General features: G+C 28.4%; 5 protein-coding genes and 1 non-coding gene across 6 annotated transcripts, besides 3 other annotated features; 3 read left to right on the top strand and 3 right to left on the bottom strand.

Annotated features, from left to right (window-relative positions):
- Positions 1–226: 226 nt before the first annotated feature.
- TVAGG3_0200940 (uncharacterized protein) lies at positions 227–1,905 on the bottom strand (the record flags this gene model as incomplete). Its single annotated transcript, XM_001305013.1, has 1 exon — positions 842–1,849. One exon carries the CDS (start codon positions 1,847–1,849, stop codon positions 842–844), a length of 1,008 nt encoding a protein of 335 aa, XP_001305014.1.
- A 2,665-nt stretch (positions 1,906–4,570) lies between these two features.
- Positions 4,571–5,129, top strand: TVAGG3_0200930 (uncharacterized protein; the record flags this gene model as incomplete). The annotated part of the gene is made up of 1 exon (XM_001305014.2): positions 4,584–5,042. One exon carries the CDS (start codon positions 4,584–4,586, stop codon positions 5,040–5,042), a length of 459 nt encoding a protein of 152 aa, XP_001305015.1.
- A 732-nt stretch (positions 5,130–5,861) lies between these two features.
- TVAGG3_0200920 (ankyrin repeat protein family) lies at positions 5,862–7,082 on the top strand (the record flags this gene model as incomplete). The annotated part of the gene is made up of 1 exon (XM_001305015.1): positions 5,862–7,082. The coding sequence occupies one exon, from the start codon at positions 5,862–5,864 to the stop codon at positions 7,080–7,082; it is 1,221 nt and encodes a 406-aa protein (XP_001305016.1).
- Positions 7,083–7,483: 401 nt separating this feature from the next.
- TVAGG3_0200910 (exonuclease 3'-5' family) lies at positions 7,484–8,780 on the bottom strand (the record flags this gene model as incomplete). Its single annotated transcript, XM_001305016.2, has 1 exon — positions 7,632–8,780. The coding sequence occupies one exon, from the start codon at positions 8,778–8,780 to the stop codon at positions 7,632–7,634; it is 1,149 nt and encodes a 382-aa protein (XP_001305017.1).
- Positions 8,781–8,932: 152 nt separating this feature from the next.
- Positions 8,933–9,855: a mobile genetic element.
- Positions 9,856–12,515: 2,660 nt separating this feature from the next.
- TVAGG3_0200890 (protein serine/threonine kinase protein) lies at positions 12,516–13,659 on the top strand (the record flags this gene model as incomplete). The annotated part of the gene is made up of 1 exon (XM_001305017.1): positions 12,590–13,519. The coding sequence occupies one exon, from the start codon at positions 12,590–12,592 to the stop codon at positions 13,517–13,519; it is 930 nt and encodes a 309-aa protein (XP_001305018.1).
- Positions 13,660–13,927: 268 nt separating this feature from the next.
- On the bottom strand, positions 13,928–14,000 carry TVAGG3_0200880. Its single transcript has one exon. It is a non-coding gene; the product is annotated as a tRNA-Arg (tRNA).
- Positions 14,001–15,491: 1,491 nt separating this feature from the next.
- Positions 15,492–15,577: a terminal%2Cinverted (terminal inverted repeat of MuDR-N2_TV transposon ID:TVAGG3_0200870).
- Positions 15,492–15,709: a mobile genetic element.
- Between the last annotated feature and the right edge of the window lie 652 nt (positions 15,710–16,361).

Raw genomic sequence — 16,361 nt, 5'->3', positions numbered from 1 at the left:
ATTATACTATTTTCAGTCAAATCCTCAAAAGTTAATATTCAAATCTCTTATTTAGCTGAGAAACTGGATACTACATAATGGATCATATTTATGTAAGCTGGAAATGGTATAGTTACATTCAAAAGCCCCAATTCTGCTTCAATTTGAAATTCAGAATATGAATATTGATGTTCACTTATATTTGAAATTACATTTGATATTTAAATCATAATTTGATGATTAATTGATAAAAATTATAGAAATTAAAATCAATTATGAAATTTTATTCTCTTGATAACTTTTCAAAATAAGATCATATTATTCATATTTGGAGCCTACTGATTCTAAATATCCTATTTATTTGAAAATCTATCGTTGGGAAGTCTCGTGCATGTACCTTTTAGTATAAAATTTGATTCTGATTTCAGGGAGAAATCATTTTAGAAAGATTAAAACACCTTATGAATAATAGCAATCTATTCTTCTCCTATATTTTCAATACTTGGATGGTTTTTGGTTAAACAATTGGTGATAATCTCAATAATTATCTGTCTTTTTATTAATGAATGCCTCAAACGATTTTCATGCATCAGAACGACTAAACTTTTAACTTGGATGTAAGGCAAGTTGCCAATTCGGCTTAACCAAAATTATTCAATATAATTCCAGCAATCGGATCTAATAAGACTTTTTTGACTTAGACACATTGTACCAAGCGTATTCATCCCTCAAAATGGAATCAAAGAAAATTCATCGAAATATTGAAATAATACAAACCTAAATAGGATTAAATATGATAAAAGTAAATAGCATTAGTTCGGCATAAATAAAAAAAGTTTAAATGGTAAATGAATTAAAAAAATTAGCATTTCTTCTTGCATTGGCAGACAAGTGCGAGAAGGAGGACCAACGAGACAGCTCCGAGGGTTGCTGAGACTGCGATTGCGATATCCTTACCTTGATCGCCACTATCAAGTATTGTGTAAGAAGTTCCTGTACCTACCCAACCAAGTCCATTAAGTGTCAGTAAAGAAGCTCCATTATCGGTTACAGTGCCTAAACCTGCTTTGAAGAGTGAAATAGCAGTTTTTGTAGATTTCTCTGTTGAATAGTTAATTGTCTCGTTCTTATCGTCTGAAGGGTCAGTTTTGAGCAAATCGTCATAATTTACTTTGACTGCGATTACATTGCCATCTTGTGTGGAGTCACTTCCATCTACGGTCATTTTGGCAGTGATCTGGGAGGTAGCTGATATAGAAGGTTTACGAGATTTTGAATAAACGGCGACAAGGTTTTCGAATGAAAATGATTTGTTTTCTGTGGAGAATTGGTATTTTTGTTCTAATACATCTGGAGGAGCATGGTCAATGATGATAAAAACTTTAATTTCCTTTGTATTCTTACTATCTGTAGTATACGATATAGGGTTAGGTATTTTAACTACTTGAAGTAAGCAATCTTCAGAGCATGTAACCTTAGAAACCACGGGAGAGTACAAAGCAAAATTATACGCTACATCAGCATTTGTAGAGTTGGCTGCAATAACTGCGACAGCGTTTTGAAATGACCGAGTTGATACGATATCTTTCTTCACATGGTCATTTTCTTTGAATATTCTAATAGTTTTTGACTCAATACCGTAAGAAGCATTTCCAGCAATAATGTAACTTCCATAGAAGCACTTTGAGGTCCCATTGGCTAAAGAGTAAAAATGATTTGTATAACCTCCTTTAAATATATTTTCAATTTCACAATTTTCATACTTAAACTGGTCTGGTAATGTAGAAGGATTTTCAGCATAACCGCTTGCAACGCTACTTGCATTTGTCGATACTGCAGAACTTGTTCTATAAACTAGTAGAGGAATCATATTTTGTTTTAAAAAAAACGATATAATAAGTTTTTATTTGGATGAAAATCATAAAATTTTAACTTCACTTGAATTCATAATAAATAAATGAAATTTTCGGTTTTAAATAAAAAGCATAAATCTAATTCTAAATCAATTCAATAAAAATTTGTATTTTGGAATCATTTTATTCTTTATGCTTCATATAAAATATTATTTTTTTGAGATAAATTTTACATTATTGAATTATTTCTTCCAACTTGATCTCAATCAGCAATGAAATATTTTGACGGTATATAGATCTTTATATCATCACTTAGTTATTCATATAAAGAAAACGGTTATGGTATGAAAACATGACAGTTTTGATTTATTTTAAAAACTAAAGAATTATTTTATGCATATATAAAATCATATTTTCGTTATTTTATAAAAAACGTTGCAATTGAGAATAAAAAAATCTTTATAGATAAAAATCTGTTCTTAGTTATACAACATCAAATATTATTTTCCATTACTTTCAAATCGTCCTTTCAAAAACTTTGTTCTAACCTCAATTTAAAAGATGCTATAAATCTACTAATCTCTAAGTTATATAAAATCAAGTGCGAGTCTGGTTAGATAAGTGAACAAGGAACATTCGCGAGAGTTCTAAACGATAGATTTTCAAATAAATAGGATATTTAGAATCAGTAGGCTCCAAATATGAATAATATGATCTTATTTTGAAAAGTTATCAAGAGAATAAAATTTCATAATTGATTTTAATTTCTATAATTTTTATCAATTAATCATCAAATTATGATTTAAATATCAAATGTAATTTCAAATATAAGTGAACATCAATATTCATATTCTGAATTTCAAATTGAAGCAGAATTGGGGCTTTTGAATGTAACTATACCATTTCCAGCTTACATAAATATGATCCATTATGTAGTATCCAGTTTCTCAGCTAAATAAGAGATTTGAATATTAACTTTTGAGGATTTGACTGAAAATAGTATAATGAAAATGAGTCATTACAGAAATATTTTATATTCAATAAACCTTTTTTCGTAAATGAGAGTTCTTATCATTTATCAAATATCGCAAGAAGTCTCTTGAAAATCTTGGAGTTCCTCAAGAAACGATATTATTCAAGATGCATGTCGAGACAATTTAATCAAATTAATCAGAAATCGAAGCAAAACCTCACATTTATTAATAATTTTAAGTAAAATTTAAAATTCAATATTAGAATGTCTACTGAATGCTAACAAATACGAATAAAATCTCATCTGTCGACTAAGATATTAATATGAAACATGTTTTCGTTTAAATCTAATATAAAAACGAATAAAAACTTTACTTTTATACTTTTTATTCAAGTATTTTACTAATATAGATCATGGTTTATCAATACTTAGTACTATCCTTTTTGGAACAAATGATAATAAGGATGATTTTTGTGATTTAAAGTAATTTTTTTAAGATTCATCTTTAATTCATCACATTGTGAGATGTTTAAAGCATTCCCATAACTCATTCTGCTTAATTGATCAACTCAAAATTCCAAAAAAAATTCAAAAATTCAAAAATGAAAATCAAAAAATTAATTTTTCTCTTGAAAAAATCAATTTCAAAAAAAATTTGGAAAATAAATGTAATGTATAATTAGTCAAATCGCCTAATTAACACGTTTTTACTCATAAAAAACATCTGATTTTTGATTTTGATATCGAATTTGATAAAACTTCATTTAATGGTTGATATAATGTCATCATTTTTGATAAAAATATTAATAACACAACAAAATTCTTATTTTAAGATAGTAAAATAATAATGTTTTTATTTCAACAACAACAAGTAAATAGATGAATGGATACGTACTGTATTCGCATAAATGTAGTAATTATCATCTAGTTTTGAGTTATGAATATTCCAATCAAAATGTATAAATTTGAAATCAGAAATATCCAAAGATTATGTGAGGCACTGTACACTAATTATAGAGGTAATTTTAATTCATAAGTAACTTATATAATAAAACCGATTTTTAATTTATTATTGCAAAAATTTCCTCAAATCTTAGTAACTTTTTCTATATTCAAGTAATTTGAATATGTATCATAAGGTGCGTAGAAAGCCAAAATTACGAGGAATTCTGTCGTTCCATTTTGGAGATGCAAAATTTCGATTTTTAATGTGTGGTTTTAACATGTGTAATCTTGGTCTTATCTCAACACGATGGTACCACTGCAATATGATTTAAATTAACGAGGTTGAACTTAAATTGAATAATGTGGGATAATAACTGACAATGCAACGAATTGTATATTACAAGATAGTTGCCAATTTGAGTAATAAATCATTCTGCACCAATCATTTCTTCCATTTCTGGCATGAAGAGCAGAAAGGAAGCAATCAGTAACCCTAGGAAAAAAGAAGAGATTGTCACTTTTCGTGCATGTACTTTCTTCAATTTATCTTAGGAAAATAATTATAACAAATATATAATTTCCTACGATAAATTGAAAAATTTACAACTTTTTATCTATTCAAAATTTGAGATTTTTACTGAATTAACTTTGAAATTCATTAATACAATACAATAAGCATAATGGTATAAAAGTGAAATGAACAATAAATTTTCGGCTTATTTCAATTTAGCATGAAATAAAATCTATCATCAAATACATATGTGTTAAATTATTCAAAAATCACCGAAATAATAAATGTAAACTTTACAATTTGAAATTTTTTTATCATAAAAATGTCTGCAGAACCTGCACATCAAGAAGGAGCTCCACAAGCTATGGCTGTTTATCCAATGACAGAAATGAATGGAGCAATCAGGTATCAACTTATGTATCTTCCAATTTACGTTTCAAATGAAGATACTAGAATTTATCAAGCTGGACAACCATTAGTTCAGCTTCCTGGTGAAAAACCAACAGGATTCTTAGATTCTCTTAGCCAAACATTATCTATTGCTGGTAACAAGATTAATAAAGCAATTCAACCAGTTACAACAAAGGTTGAGGCAGGAATCCATACAGCCTCTGCAAAGATTTCAGAGACTGCAACTGCTGTTGCCAATAAGACCTCCGAGAAATACCACGAAGTTAAAAATAAAATGACTTCTGAAAAACCAGCTGCAGAGGAACCACCAAAAGAGGAGCAGCCAAAGGAAGAACAACCAAAGGAGCCTGTTAATGAAGCTACACAGTAAATTTATAAATAGCAAAAGTAAAAATCGATAAGTTAATTTATTATTATCAATTTCAAGCAATTTTTCTTTCTCAACAGTAAAGGTTAGACTGTACTTACACATGAATCTGTCTTTTTGAATCAAAAAAATTGAAATTTTGAAAATTTTCTCAGTCATGTACCCTTGCTATTTAATTATAACTTTTTTTGTTGCTTAATGCTCATTTCTGAGTTTGGAATAATTTTTGCTTATCCTTTATGATTCCGAAATCCTTTGTCACTTTTCTGATGTAGGATATTTTACCATAATGTAATTTTTACTTTTTTTCAACCAAAAATACCTGTACATCTTGAATTGGAAAAGGAGATGCATACTATTAAATGATTAGAACATATTTGATAGCAAATATTAGTAAGTTTTAAGTCTGATATGAAGGATTCGCTGATTTTTCAATCAATCAAAAAAAAATCTCTATATTTTATATCATAGTCTTAAAAGACTTTTTTGTATGCCTTAAAGGATTATAATAAAATATGAATGGATATCTTTAGGTATTGCAATGTTATGAATAAGAAAAAATCATAACATTTTAATGTGTTTGAATCGAAATTTGTATAGGACTTCTTTTTCACCCCCCAAAAGCACTATATGTATCTTTCTTCCGAGACAAAAGCCAACAATGTGAATAAGAATTTTGATAATTAAAGTCCCAAATTCTACTTTGTTGAATGCAATCAAGAATATATAGTAAAAGAATGATACAGGTTAAAATATTAAAAAAAAATTATCAGATTCAAAAATTTTGACTTTTGTAAAGTTACGACAAATTAAATTTTTATAATGAGCAAAGGGATTCAACTTAATTTTGAATACATTGGGTCTCACCTCGAGGATTACATTGACGACAATAAGTTATTTACTACATTCGAAATCGACGACATCAATCAAATCATGAGTTTCGCAAATTTATCAACTAATGACTTCATTAATATTCTGAAACAAGCGCATTCTACAGTCAATGCAAATAAACTATATTTTTCCACACGAAATGCAAATATTATAACACGAAACCTTGGAGAAGTCATTACACTTCTTAAATCAGTCAGAGAATTCATGAAACTGAAAATACTTGATGGAGCTATTGACCTTTTAATACAATTGGGAAAAAGATTACCTTCTTCGGAGGAGCAACTCCCAAATTCGAAACCAAAATCAATTAAAGAAAACAATGAAACAGAAATTCTGTCAAAAATACGAGAACTTATGAATTCTGATGATATTAAATGCATTTACAATTTCTTTGATGAGCTTTCATCTCAAGGAAATCAAAGAATGATTTCAAAAGCTTGTGAAGAAGGTCTTTGGGAAATAGTTCCTTTTAAAAATTCAGTACTTGGTAATCAAAGAAATATACTTCATATTGCATGCAAAAAAAGAAATCTCAACCTTGTTAAATCACTCATAGAAAATGGATGCGATGAAGATATAGAAGATGATCATGAATGTTCTCCACTCATTTATGCATCAATAGAAGGCCATCTTGAAGTTGTGAAATATCTTATTTCTGTTGGAGCTGATAAAAAAACAAAGAATAAAGATGGAAATACTCCACTCATCTGCGCATCAAGTTATGGACACCTCGAAGTTGTTAAATATCTTATCTCTGTTGGAGCTGATAAAGAAGTAAAGAATAATGAAGAAGAAACTCCACTCATTTGTGCATCAGAATATGGACATCTTGAAGTTGTTAAATATCTTATCTCTGTTGGTGCTGATAAAGAAGCAAAAGACGATGATGGATGGACTCCGCTCCTTTGTGCATCAGAAGAAGGTCATCTTGAAGTTGTTCAATATCTTATCTCTGTTGGTGCTGATAAAGAAGCAAAGGATGATTATAGATATACTCCACTCATTAAAGCATCAAAATATGGTCATCTTGAAGTTGTTCAATATCTTATCTCTGTTGGAGCTGATAAAGATGCAAAGACTAATGATGGAAAAACTGCACTTTCACTTGCAAGTGGTGATATCAGTGAATTTTTGATTTCTATCGGAGTATAAAATCATGATCATGTATGAATAAATGTATATAGTTTGGATTTCTTGGGGAAAGCGCACAATTCAATAAACTTTGGTTTTAAATGATGCGATCTCATATGCCTGATAAAAATTTCATGAGATAAAATTAATTAACATTGCAAACTTTTTTGATTTTTGGATATAATGTTTTTATTTCATGCTCATCTTTAAAGTTTAAATAATGTGTAGGAAACTATATTCATTTAATTGGTCAATATGAAGAAAACATGGTTCAGTATATCTCCCATTATATAGAATTGACGAGTTCTTAAGTGAGATATACTGATATCCTCTCTCAATTAATTTGGTATTCCAAGTTTCATGGCCCAATTTTCTAATTTAAAATGTATTATTAGAAAGAAAGTTATTATAAATCATTTTTATTTCACTAAATTATTTAACATTTACTATTATTCGTTATGATGCTTACGACGCTTATATACTTAAAAAAGGCAAAATTTTCAAAGAATTTTGAGTAAATTCAATGAAATATAAATAAACTAGGAATTATTTAATAAAATAGATATTTTCTCAAACGAGATCGAATGGAAGAGGAATCTTATTCTCCTTCATAATCTCGAGAGTGTCTTGAACGCCTTGCATTGCTTCGTAAGGGCCGACACCGAGAACTCTGTATGTGTCGAGCATTTGGCTCATCATTAATTCTCTCTTTGAAGCGTTTTGATCCCAGAATTTTAATTTCTGAGCGAAATCCATTGAAGACATATCAACTCCCTTTATCTGGCAAAGTAATTCGAAAACAGGACCTCTCATTGTTGTCAAACCGAATTCTGCGGAGTTTGGAAGGATATTTTCTGGATGTTCCTTCTCTTTCTTGTTGAAAAGAGGCCAGAAGTTTCTAGATAGCCAGTATGCCTTACCTGCATTAAGAGGCATCATTTCATTCAAGTATCCTCTGAAGTGTTCGTATAATTCGGATTTATGCTTCTTATTTCTTAAGTTCTTCGCTTCCTTGGATTGATTATCGGCCTTTGTCTTAGATCTATTCAAGAAATCTTCAATGGCGTTAGGATATCTCTTAACAGCGTTGATATAAGATTTCATAAGCGCTGTTGCATCGAAACCAGCATATAAAACCTGCTGTGTAGTAAGAACATCAGCTTGCCAGTTGGAGCATGTGACGTTTTTATCTTTGAATTCAATACTTGAATTCTTATAGAATTCTACAACCATAGCATCGAAGTTGGATGAAAATCCATTAGGAATAAGGTATAATCTTTCGAAATCAAGTAAATCAATACTGAAATCTGGTCCAAATTTCTGTTGCATCTTTGTACGATCTGTCTTGCAGCCTTTAGCAATGAATTTATGTGTCATCAAGAACTTTTTGAGGATTTCATTGCCAGGGAGATCGGCTGGATGCCTCAAAACAACGATTTTATGTGGTGTTGCCATCTGAAATACTGATGCTGGATATTCACCACGAGTTTTATCGAAGTTAGGCTTCCATTCAAGGTCGATTGCAATCCTATCAGTGCCGTCATCAAGCCATTCAAGTGCTTTCTCGAATCCTGGATGGTCAATACTTTCTAAAACTAATTTATCGAATTCATCTGGGAAATATTCAACTTCAGCAACTTTTCCTATCTCCCAGAGAACATGTGGTTCGGCTAACATGACTTCCTTGGTGATTTTTCGAGTACTTTCTGGATAACTCATCACAAAAAAATAAAATGTGAAGTGAAATGGATGTTATCGTCTTTTTATTGATTTTCTTGATCGACTTAAGATGGATAATATGGTAAATTGAAAAAGCACATTTGTAAGATGCTATGAAAACATGGCGAATAAGATAAATCGTGATATAATATAAAGGTAACTAAACTCCTTTCGCCGATCCGATTTGCTCCATATTTAAAATATAGCTTGCATATGTAGAAGAAAAGCTAATTTTGAAGTACGCCCGAAATCCACCAACAGGATTTCGAGCTACTAAAAAGGTACTTTTAAATGTGATTTTTTTTATAAAAAATTAAATTTATTTTAAGATCAGACTAAAAACTAATTTTATGGAAAATCTATATCGACAAATTTATTACTTATTGGGTATATAGATTTTTTGATTATGGCGATTATGTCTGATATGCTTCCAATAAGCCAAAACACATTTCATACTGATTTCTATAAAAGGTATCTTTATTATAGAAGTGTAAGCTATATCTGTTTGTTTTTTTATTATAACAAATTCAAAATTCTCTTATAAGGACTAGATGAAATCTGTATTATTAAATCATTAGCTAAATGAAGGTTCAAATAGAAAGTAAATATCAATTTATATGATACTGAAACCAAATAGTTCTTTTAATAAAAGATAACACGCTGAAAATTATTGAGTATTTGCAAATCTCAAAAATCTATTGGTGAATTTGGCTCAACTTTTAAAATTATAACATCCATATCAAATCATAAAAGCAGACAAAAATTAAAGCCAAACCTATCGGCCAATTTTTTTTTGATATTTTGATTTTTGAGGTATACTTTTAAAAGTGGATTTAAAGCACTTATGAAAAAACATTAACTTCTGTCGTTATGATTATTGATTTAGACAATAATGATTTTAATCTTTGATTATCAAAACACTAAAGTCATCTTTTTAACATTTGCTTGGTAGCATTAACTCAAGTCTAAAGTACTATTTTATGTGGCACTCTTAGAATTTTTGTATTCATTGTACACGCTGAAATAGTACCATTAAAGTTATGGCGGACTTTCAAAAAATAGTTTGGTCACCTTTTATAATATCGAATTATATGTAAATGAGAGCAAATCGACAAACCCTCCCTTTGCTTTCTGATATTTTGGGTTTCGTTATTGCTGCTTTTGGATTATTGATCGCTAGGGAAATATTGAAAAATAAAAATCGAAATCTGGAAAAGATAAATTGAAGGACAATTGGCGCTTGAGATCAAAGTATTCAGAATTTTCAATATCATTTCAATGAGAACAAATTTTCCCAAATCGAGAAAATCAATTATGGGTGAAAAGCTCATAAAAGTTATAATTATTATTCGGTGTAATATTGGCAATATCGTCAACGAAAGGATATTCTATGAAAACTTAAAATGGAAATCATATGATTATTTTGATCATAATTTAAAAGAATTATAGAATTCCTGCAATCTTATGGTGTTAAAATAAGAAACCAGAAGAGAAATAGAGTTATAGGATAAATTTTCGAAAATCTGATTGTCAATTTATAAAAAATAATTGGAAACAAATAACAAGTTGAATGATATAAACTTGAGATAAGGATGTCAATTTGGAAGAAAAGTGAGAAAATTCCTAAAATGCTAAAAATGAATTTTCCAAACGTATTTTTTTATCTCATTTTTTGATTTTGAAAAAAATTTGGAGAGAAGAACTCTTCATTTTGGAATTTTATCACGATGGTTTTAAAGTATATTAGACACATGTATTGATATTACTATTTTTGTATATTTTGAGAGAAAATCCCTAAAAAGTGAGAAAATCTAAGACGGTTTGAGAAAATATATAAACTATTGAAAATTTGAATTAAACTTCTAATTTGGAAAAAAGAAATTTGGAAAGAAGAAAAATCAAAAATCGAGATTTAGACTCAGCATCAAATGGAGAACAAAATGTTTCTTCATATGAAGGGAAAAAATTTTCTTGTGAACAAATAGAGTTTTTAAAATTTTATTGTATGTAATGAAATAAACAAATCTTAAAATTATTTTTTGATAACAAGAAAATTCCCAACAGAAAATATTTGAGACAAAGAAAAAAAGAAAATTGAAAAATATTACTCTCCTTTATATTTCATGAGATTTTAAATTTATTCTCATAAAATTGACAATTTTATACGTTTAGATGAAAATAATTGATTTTGCTTGAAATAAAAATTATTGTTTGCTTACAGCTATCAAATAGATTTTTGCTATTTTGATTAAAATTTGTTCATCAAATTAATAAATTTTTTGTAAATATCTTAAATATCTGGATCACTCACTGATACAATGAATTGAACGATAAAAATAATACAAACTCAACTAAGTTTCCTGTCTTTCAACTAAAAAAAATTATGCAAATTAAATTAAATTGTTTATTCAAATATTAAACAAAGATAAAGTAATTACAGTTATCATAAACTTTATGAATAACTCTGTAATTGGTTCAGATTTTTCGTAAAAATATTTTTATTAATATCGATAAGAATACGTTTACCTACTATCACAACATATCGATAAACAAGAGTAGAGTGATTTTTATCATCGAAACTTTTTAAAAGCTGTAAGCTGGAAGTAAAAATCTTGTTTTTTCTGAGTTAGTTGTAGAACTATTGATGCACGAGTTATCATTGTGATGTAGAAGGATGTCAATGTACTGATTGAAGGATATGAAGTGAATTGAATTTCATTGAATTTCAATTTGATCAAAATTTGTTGAAATGATATGAATGTGTCAACATCTGTATCACTCTCTTTCACTCCTTCCCTATTCTTTCGAGAACGAAGCTAGCTCAGCTTTCGCTGAGCGAATTGACACTTTTGATGCCCTAAACGTACACACTCTCAAATTTATCGAAAAAAATTATACCACCTAAACTAGTATATTCTTATTTTAAATATGATATTATCCTTAGAATCCACACTAGAATATATTTAAATCAACTTTTAAAAAAAGTTCGAATCCTGCGCGTCTCACTTTTTAAATTTTCCAAATGGAAAATTATATTCTCCTAAAATGAAAACAATTTTCCGAATTGACATCCTTACTTGAGACGTAAAATTTATTTTGAAGCTTTTGATAGTTATGCTTTGGATTATCGATATTCAAATTCATAAATTGAGTTTGACATGTTATTTTTGGTCAGGATAAAACAAATAAATTTTACGATTGATTCATCAAGGGAATTGATTTTATAAATTGAATGAAATTTTACATAAGTTTAGTCTCAAATTTTTACGTCATAACACAAATGCAGGATATTGCATGTTAATTAGTATTTAATCTAAATTTATCCCAAATAAATTTGACAAATATTCACAATCAATTAAAGCCACTTTTAAATTAAATCGTCGTTGGATTAATTTAATTGAAAATTGCACATAGCTATAAATAAATACATATTGAACTTATATTGAATCTTTGGAAGTATTCAATTCATAATTATTCAATTTTCAAATTTTATGATTGTTGATTATTAACATTAATATTAGTGAATAATATAAAATGATTCACTATATTCAATTTTTGATAGCGAAAAATTTTTAAAATATTTTTCACATATGTATAATATGAAATTATAGCCTAATTTCAAAAATTTTAAATTCAATCAGCACGTTAGCCAATTATATAAAATATATTCCTTGGTATGCTAATGAAAATTACAAAGTTTTAATAAATAGCATATTCAATTTTTCAGAGCACAATAAATTTTTCAAAATCTCATCGAAAATTTTGTTAACTTTTGACAAGCACCTATTGAATTTAATCAATATAGTAAAATGAGCGAAATCATATTAGACATACTTAACCATAGAGATTATAATTTCCTAGGATATATTAACAAAGGCGGATTTGGTTGCTGTTACTTAGTTAGATCTCTTAAATATAACATGAACTTCGTTTGCAAAGTTGTTCCGGACGATGATTACGATAAATCCTTCCTTATGTCATATAAGAGGGAGGTTGAGGCTTTAACTAAATTCAACCACCCTAATATTGTTTGCGTGTACGATGTTTTCAATTCAAATAATTTCTTATTTATCATATTAGAGTACTGCAATGGCGGAAGCCTCCAGGATTTTATTGAAAAGTATCCGAATGGAGTCAATTACGAAAAATGCAAGCAATACGCTAACCAAATCGTAGATGCTCTTTCCTACATGCATAATTTAGGTTATGCACACTGCGAGATCAAACCATCAAATATTCTTATTGATGAATTCGGAAGAGTTAAATTAGCTGACTTTGGACTTTCCCATATCGATGATTTCAAAAACAAAAGTACTGTCGGTCCATGCGGCGGTTCTCTTTGTTTTATGTCACCAGAAATATTATTAAATAAGTCCAATGATCCATTTAAATCTGATATATGGGTTCTCGGTGTAACAATTTATTATCTTGCAAGTTCAAAGATTCCATTCAAAGGGAAGAACTTAAATGCAATATTACGAGAAATAGAATTCGGCCCACAAATGATTAATGATATTCCTGAAGATTTATGGACTTTTATTGAAAATTGTTTGAAAATAGAACCTACAGAGATACCCTCATCCCAGCAGCTTAAGAGTACATGTTTGGTGAAACCCAATTCGCAACTTTCTGTTACGGCTGGTCATTTTCGCCAAAGACACTTCTCAATCCTTTCAAAGCAACCTGTTATACTTGTGCCGTTTAAGATTAAGCGCACATCTAATTCTAGTGTTTATTAAATTGTATGTTGTAGTTTTTTATAGAAAAAATTATTTATTTTTTTAAGAAATCTTCAAAAATAACATGCATGAATTCATGTATGAAAACTGTATATTAAAGAAAGTGTATGATTTGAATCCTAATTATGAATCTAGTCTCAATTATAGTTATATTAAAAGTATTTTAATTAATAAGACCGAAGGAGGAACGGCGAGGGAATTATGCATCTGATATTGTTTGGTTATTATTATGAGTAGTTTTCTTGCTATATTTTTTAATTACCGGAGAAATTGTTCTTCAAAAATTTATTTTTCGATTTATTGATATTAGTCTTAAAATAGAAATACATTAAAGAAGGAAAATGAGTATTATATGATGTGTCATGCAGATCTAAAAAAATTCAATCCGAAAAATAAAATTAAAAAAAGCAGCCATGGTGGGACTTGAACCCACAGTCTTCTCCTTAGAAGGGAGACGCAGTATCCATTTTGCCACATGGCTTCACATTTATGTGACGAAAAATAAATTAATAATTAGAAATATAATCTTAAGTTCTGATGAAAATTGTTTTAATTGAAGAACTGAATAAAACTTGCCTAAAAATATATATGTGAAACTTTAAATTGTTCCCTTTTCTCCTCTAATCATAAACAATTTTCGTTTTCCATATTTGAAATGAAACCATTGTTTTTTTTTAACTTAGTAACTTTCGTTTTCCAGGTTATTTATTATTTATGTAGAATTTAATATAAATTATATGTAACGATTTCAAAAATATTTATTCCACATAATCTCAATGATTTTTCTGCTTTTTCAAATGGCTATATTCATAACACTCATTTAAGAACATTTGGTAGACAATTATTTCTTAATTTGCATTTCATTGGCAAACAATAAGAACTAGTTAAAAAATCGAAATTTTTTACAAGTTATCGATATGCATCAAAATTAATCTATCATTTTTCGTATATTACCTTTGCATTATGCCATTTTAAGTTTAGGCATCTTCAGAAATCCTATTATATTCATTTTGAGTTAAAGATGGTTGAGAGAAAAATATTTTCTAAGATCATAAGCTTTTTTTTAATATCATGAAACGAGTATGCATTCATAGATGATTGTTCAATGTAAGGTTTTTTCTTGAAAAAAAAATCGATTAAATCAAAACATAGAATGAAAGGTTAGGGTGATAAAAGTTACTTCTAATAAATATTGAATTTTCAATGAAAAGTATTACCTGTTGTATTTTGAATTAAATCTGACACTTCAAAGATCCGAACTATAACGCTTTGAAATATTTGAATATAAGATTTTGTGGTATGATGTAAATCCAAAATCTATTGGATATAAAATTTATAATATAAACTGTCAGAAGCGGTTCATAGAAAAAATCTGGATATATAATATATATTATATATAATCCAATCCGAATTGTCAAAAATTTATGATAATTACATTGAATTTCGAATTAATTCAATTTTTAAGTATTGATCAAACTGCCATATTAGTATTTTATTTTCATAATAGCAGCAATAACTTATGTGAAAAATCCTTTTTATAATATTGAGACTATATTGGCGGTTGCTACCTGTTGTAAAGTTCTCGACATTCAAAATATTGTTTTTTCAGATTATACAATGCAAGTAGAAGAAACCAGTCCTCAAGAAATTGTCAAGACTAATAAAAAGAAGTCCAAGTGGACACATGAAGAAGACAGAATCTTGAAAGAAGCTGTTAGAATTTGTGGGCCCTCCAAGTGGGATAAGATCGCTCCCAAAATTGAAGGAAGAACCGGAAAGCAATGTCGTGAAAGATGGTTAGCGTTTTTAGATCCCAATATTAACAATGCTCCTTTTAGCAAAGAAGAAGACGACTTAATTTACTCTTTGCAGCAAAAATATGGAAATCATTGGAAAAAGATCTCAGCATATCTTAATGGAAGAACCGATATCTCTGTGGAAAATCACTGGAGAAGCCTAAGAAAGAAATTTGGGGTCATAATTGATTTTGTAATTTAATCGTCGTCGTTATCGATTTTGTAATTTAATCGTTATCGTCTTTTTCTAAACGTGCATTTTTTGCTTTCGGAGCTATTGAACATACATTGGCCCTTACCAGCAATTGAAAACTATTTTTCATTATCAACAATTACATTACTCCGAGTTATTCATCAATCAATGAAAATCGATATATAGTCCATACTTCAATTTACAATATTGGCAAGTCCAATTTCACTTGGCATATTTAACTCATATAGAAAAACCAGTTGGAATCGGCAAAATTATCTTTAATTCCATACATAAGAAAAAAAAATTATAAAGTTCTTCAATAATAGCAAACTAATAGTTTAAATAGATTTACAAGTATCGCCCATCTACTTTTGATATAATTCACGTATTAAATGTAGAAAACTGGTTTAAAATAAATATTTCAAAAGTTCGAAAACGATTTATGAAAAAATAACGTGATGACATTTACTAAATTTGCTCTGTATTAAAGTATCGATGATAGAAAGAGCATATTTTGTAAATATTTCAAAAATACTTAAAAGTCGGAGAAATTGTATTGTAATGTACTATAATTATGTTACAAATCCGATTCAATACTAATCCTTCGCTATTGAAGTTGTTTTGAGAAGGATATTCTCTAAATTCTTGATAAATCTTTAAAATCTAGAGTAATCGTTTTGTAAACTTAACAAAACTAAAATGTATACCAATAGATTGGCATTTTCTACGTTTTCAAAGTGAGAGAGTGTAAATTCTTTTTTTTTATCCTATTAAGGTTTTTAAAAAATTTAATTAACTTAATTTATATGATCTAAAATATATGACAAGTTAATATGGAGAATTCTTTCAACCC

Source organism: Trichomonas vaginalis, chromosome IV (genome assembly GCF_026262505.1).
Source record: "Trichomonas vaginalis G3 chromosome IV, whole genome shotgun sequence".
Classification (NCBI taxonomy): domain Eukaryota; phylum Parabasalia; order Trichomonadida; family Trichomonadidae; genus Trichomonas; species Trichomonas vaginalis.
This window is presented reverse-complemented; position numbering and strand designations above follow the sequence as displayed.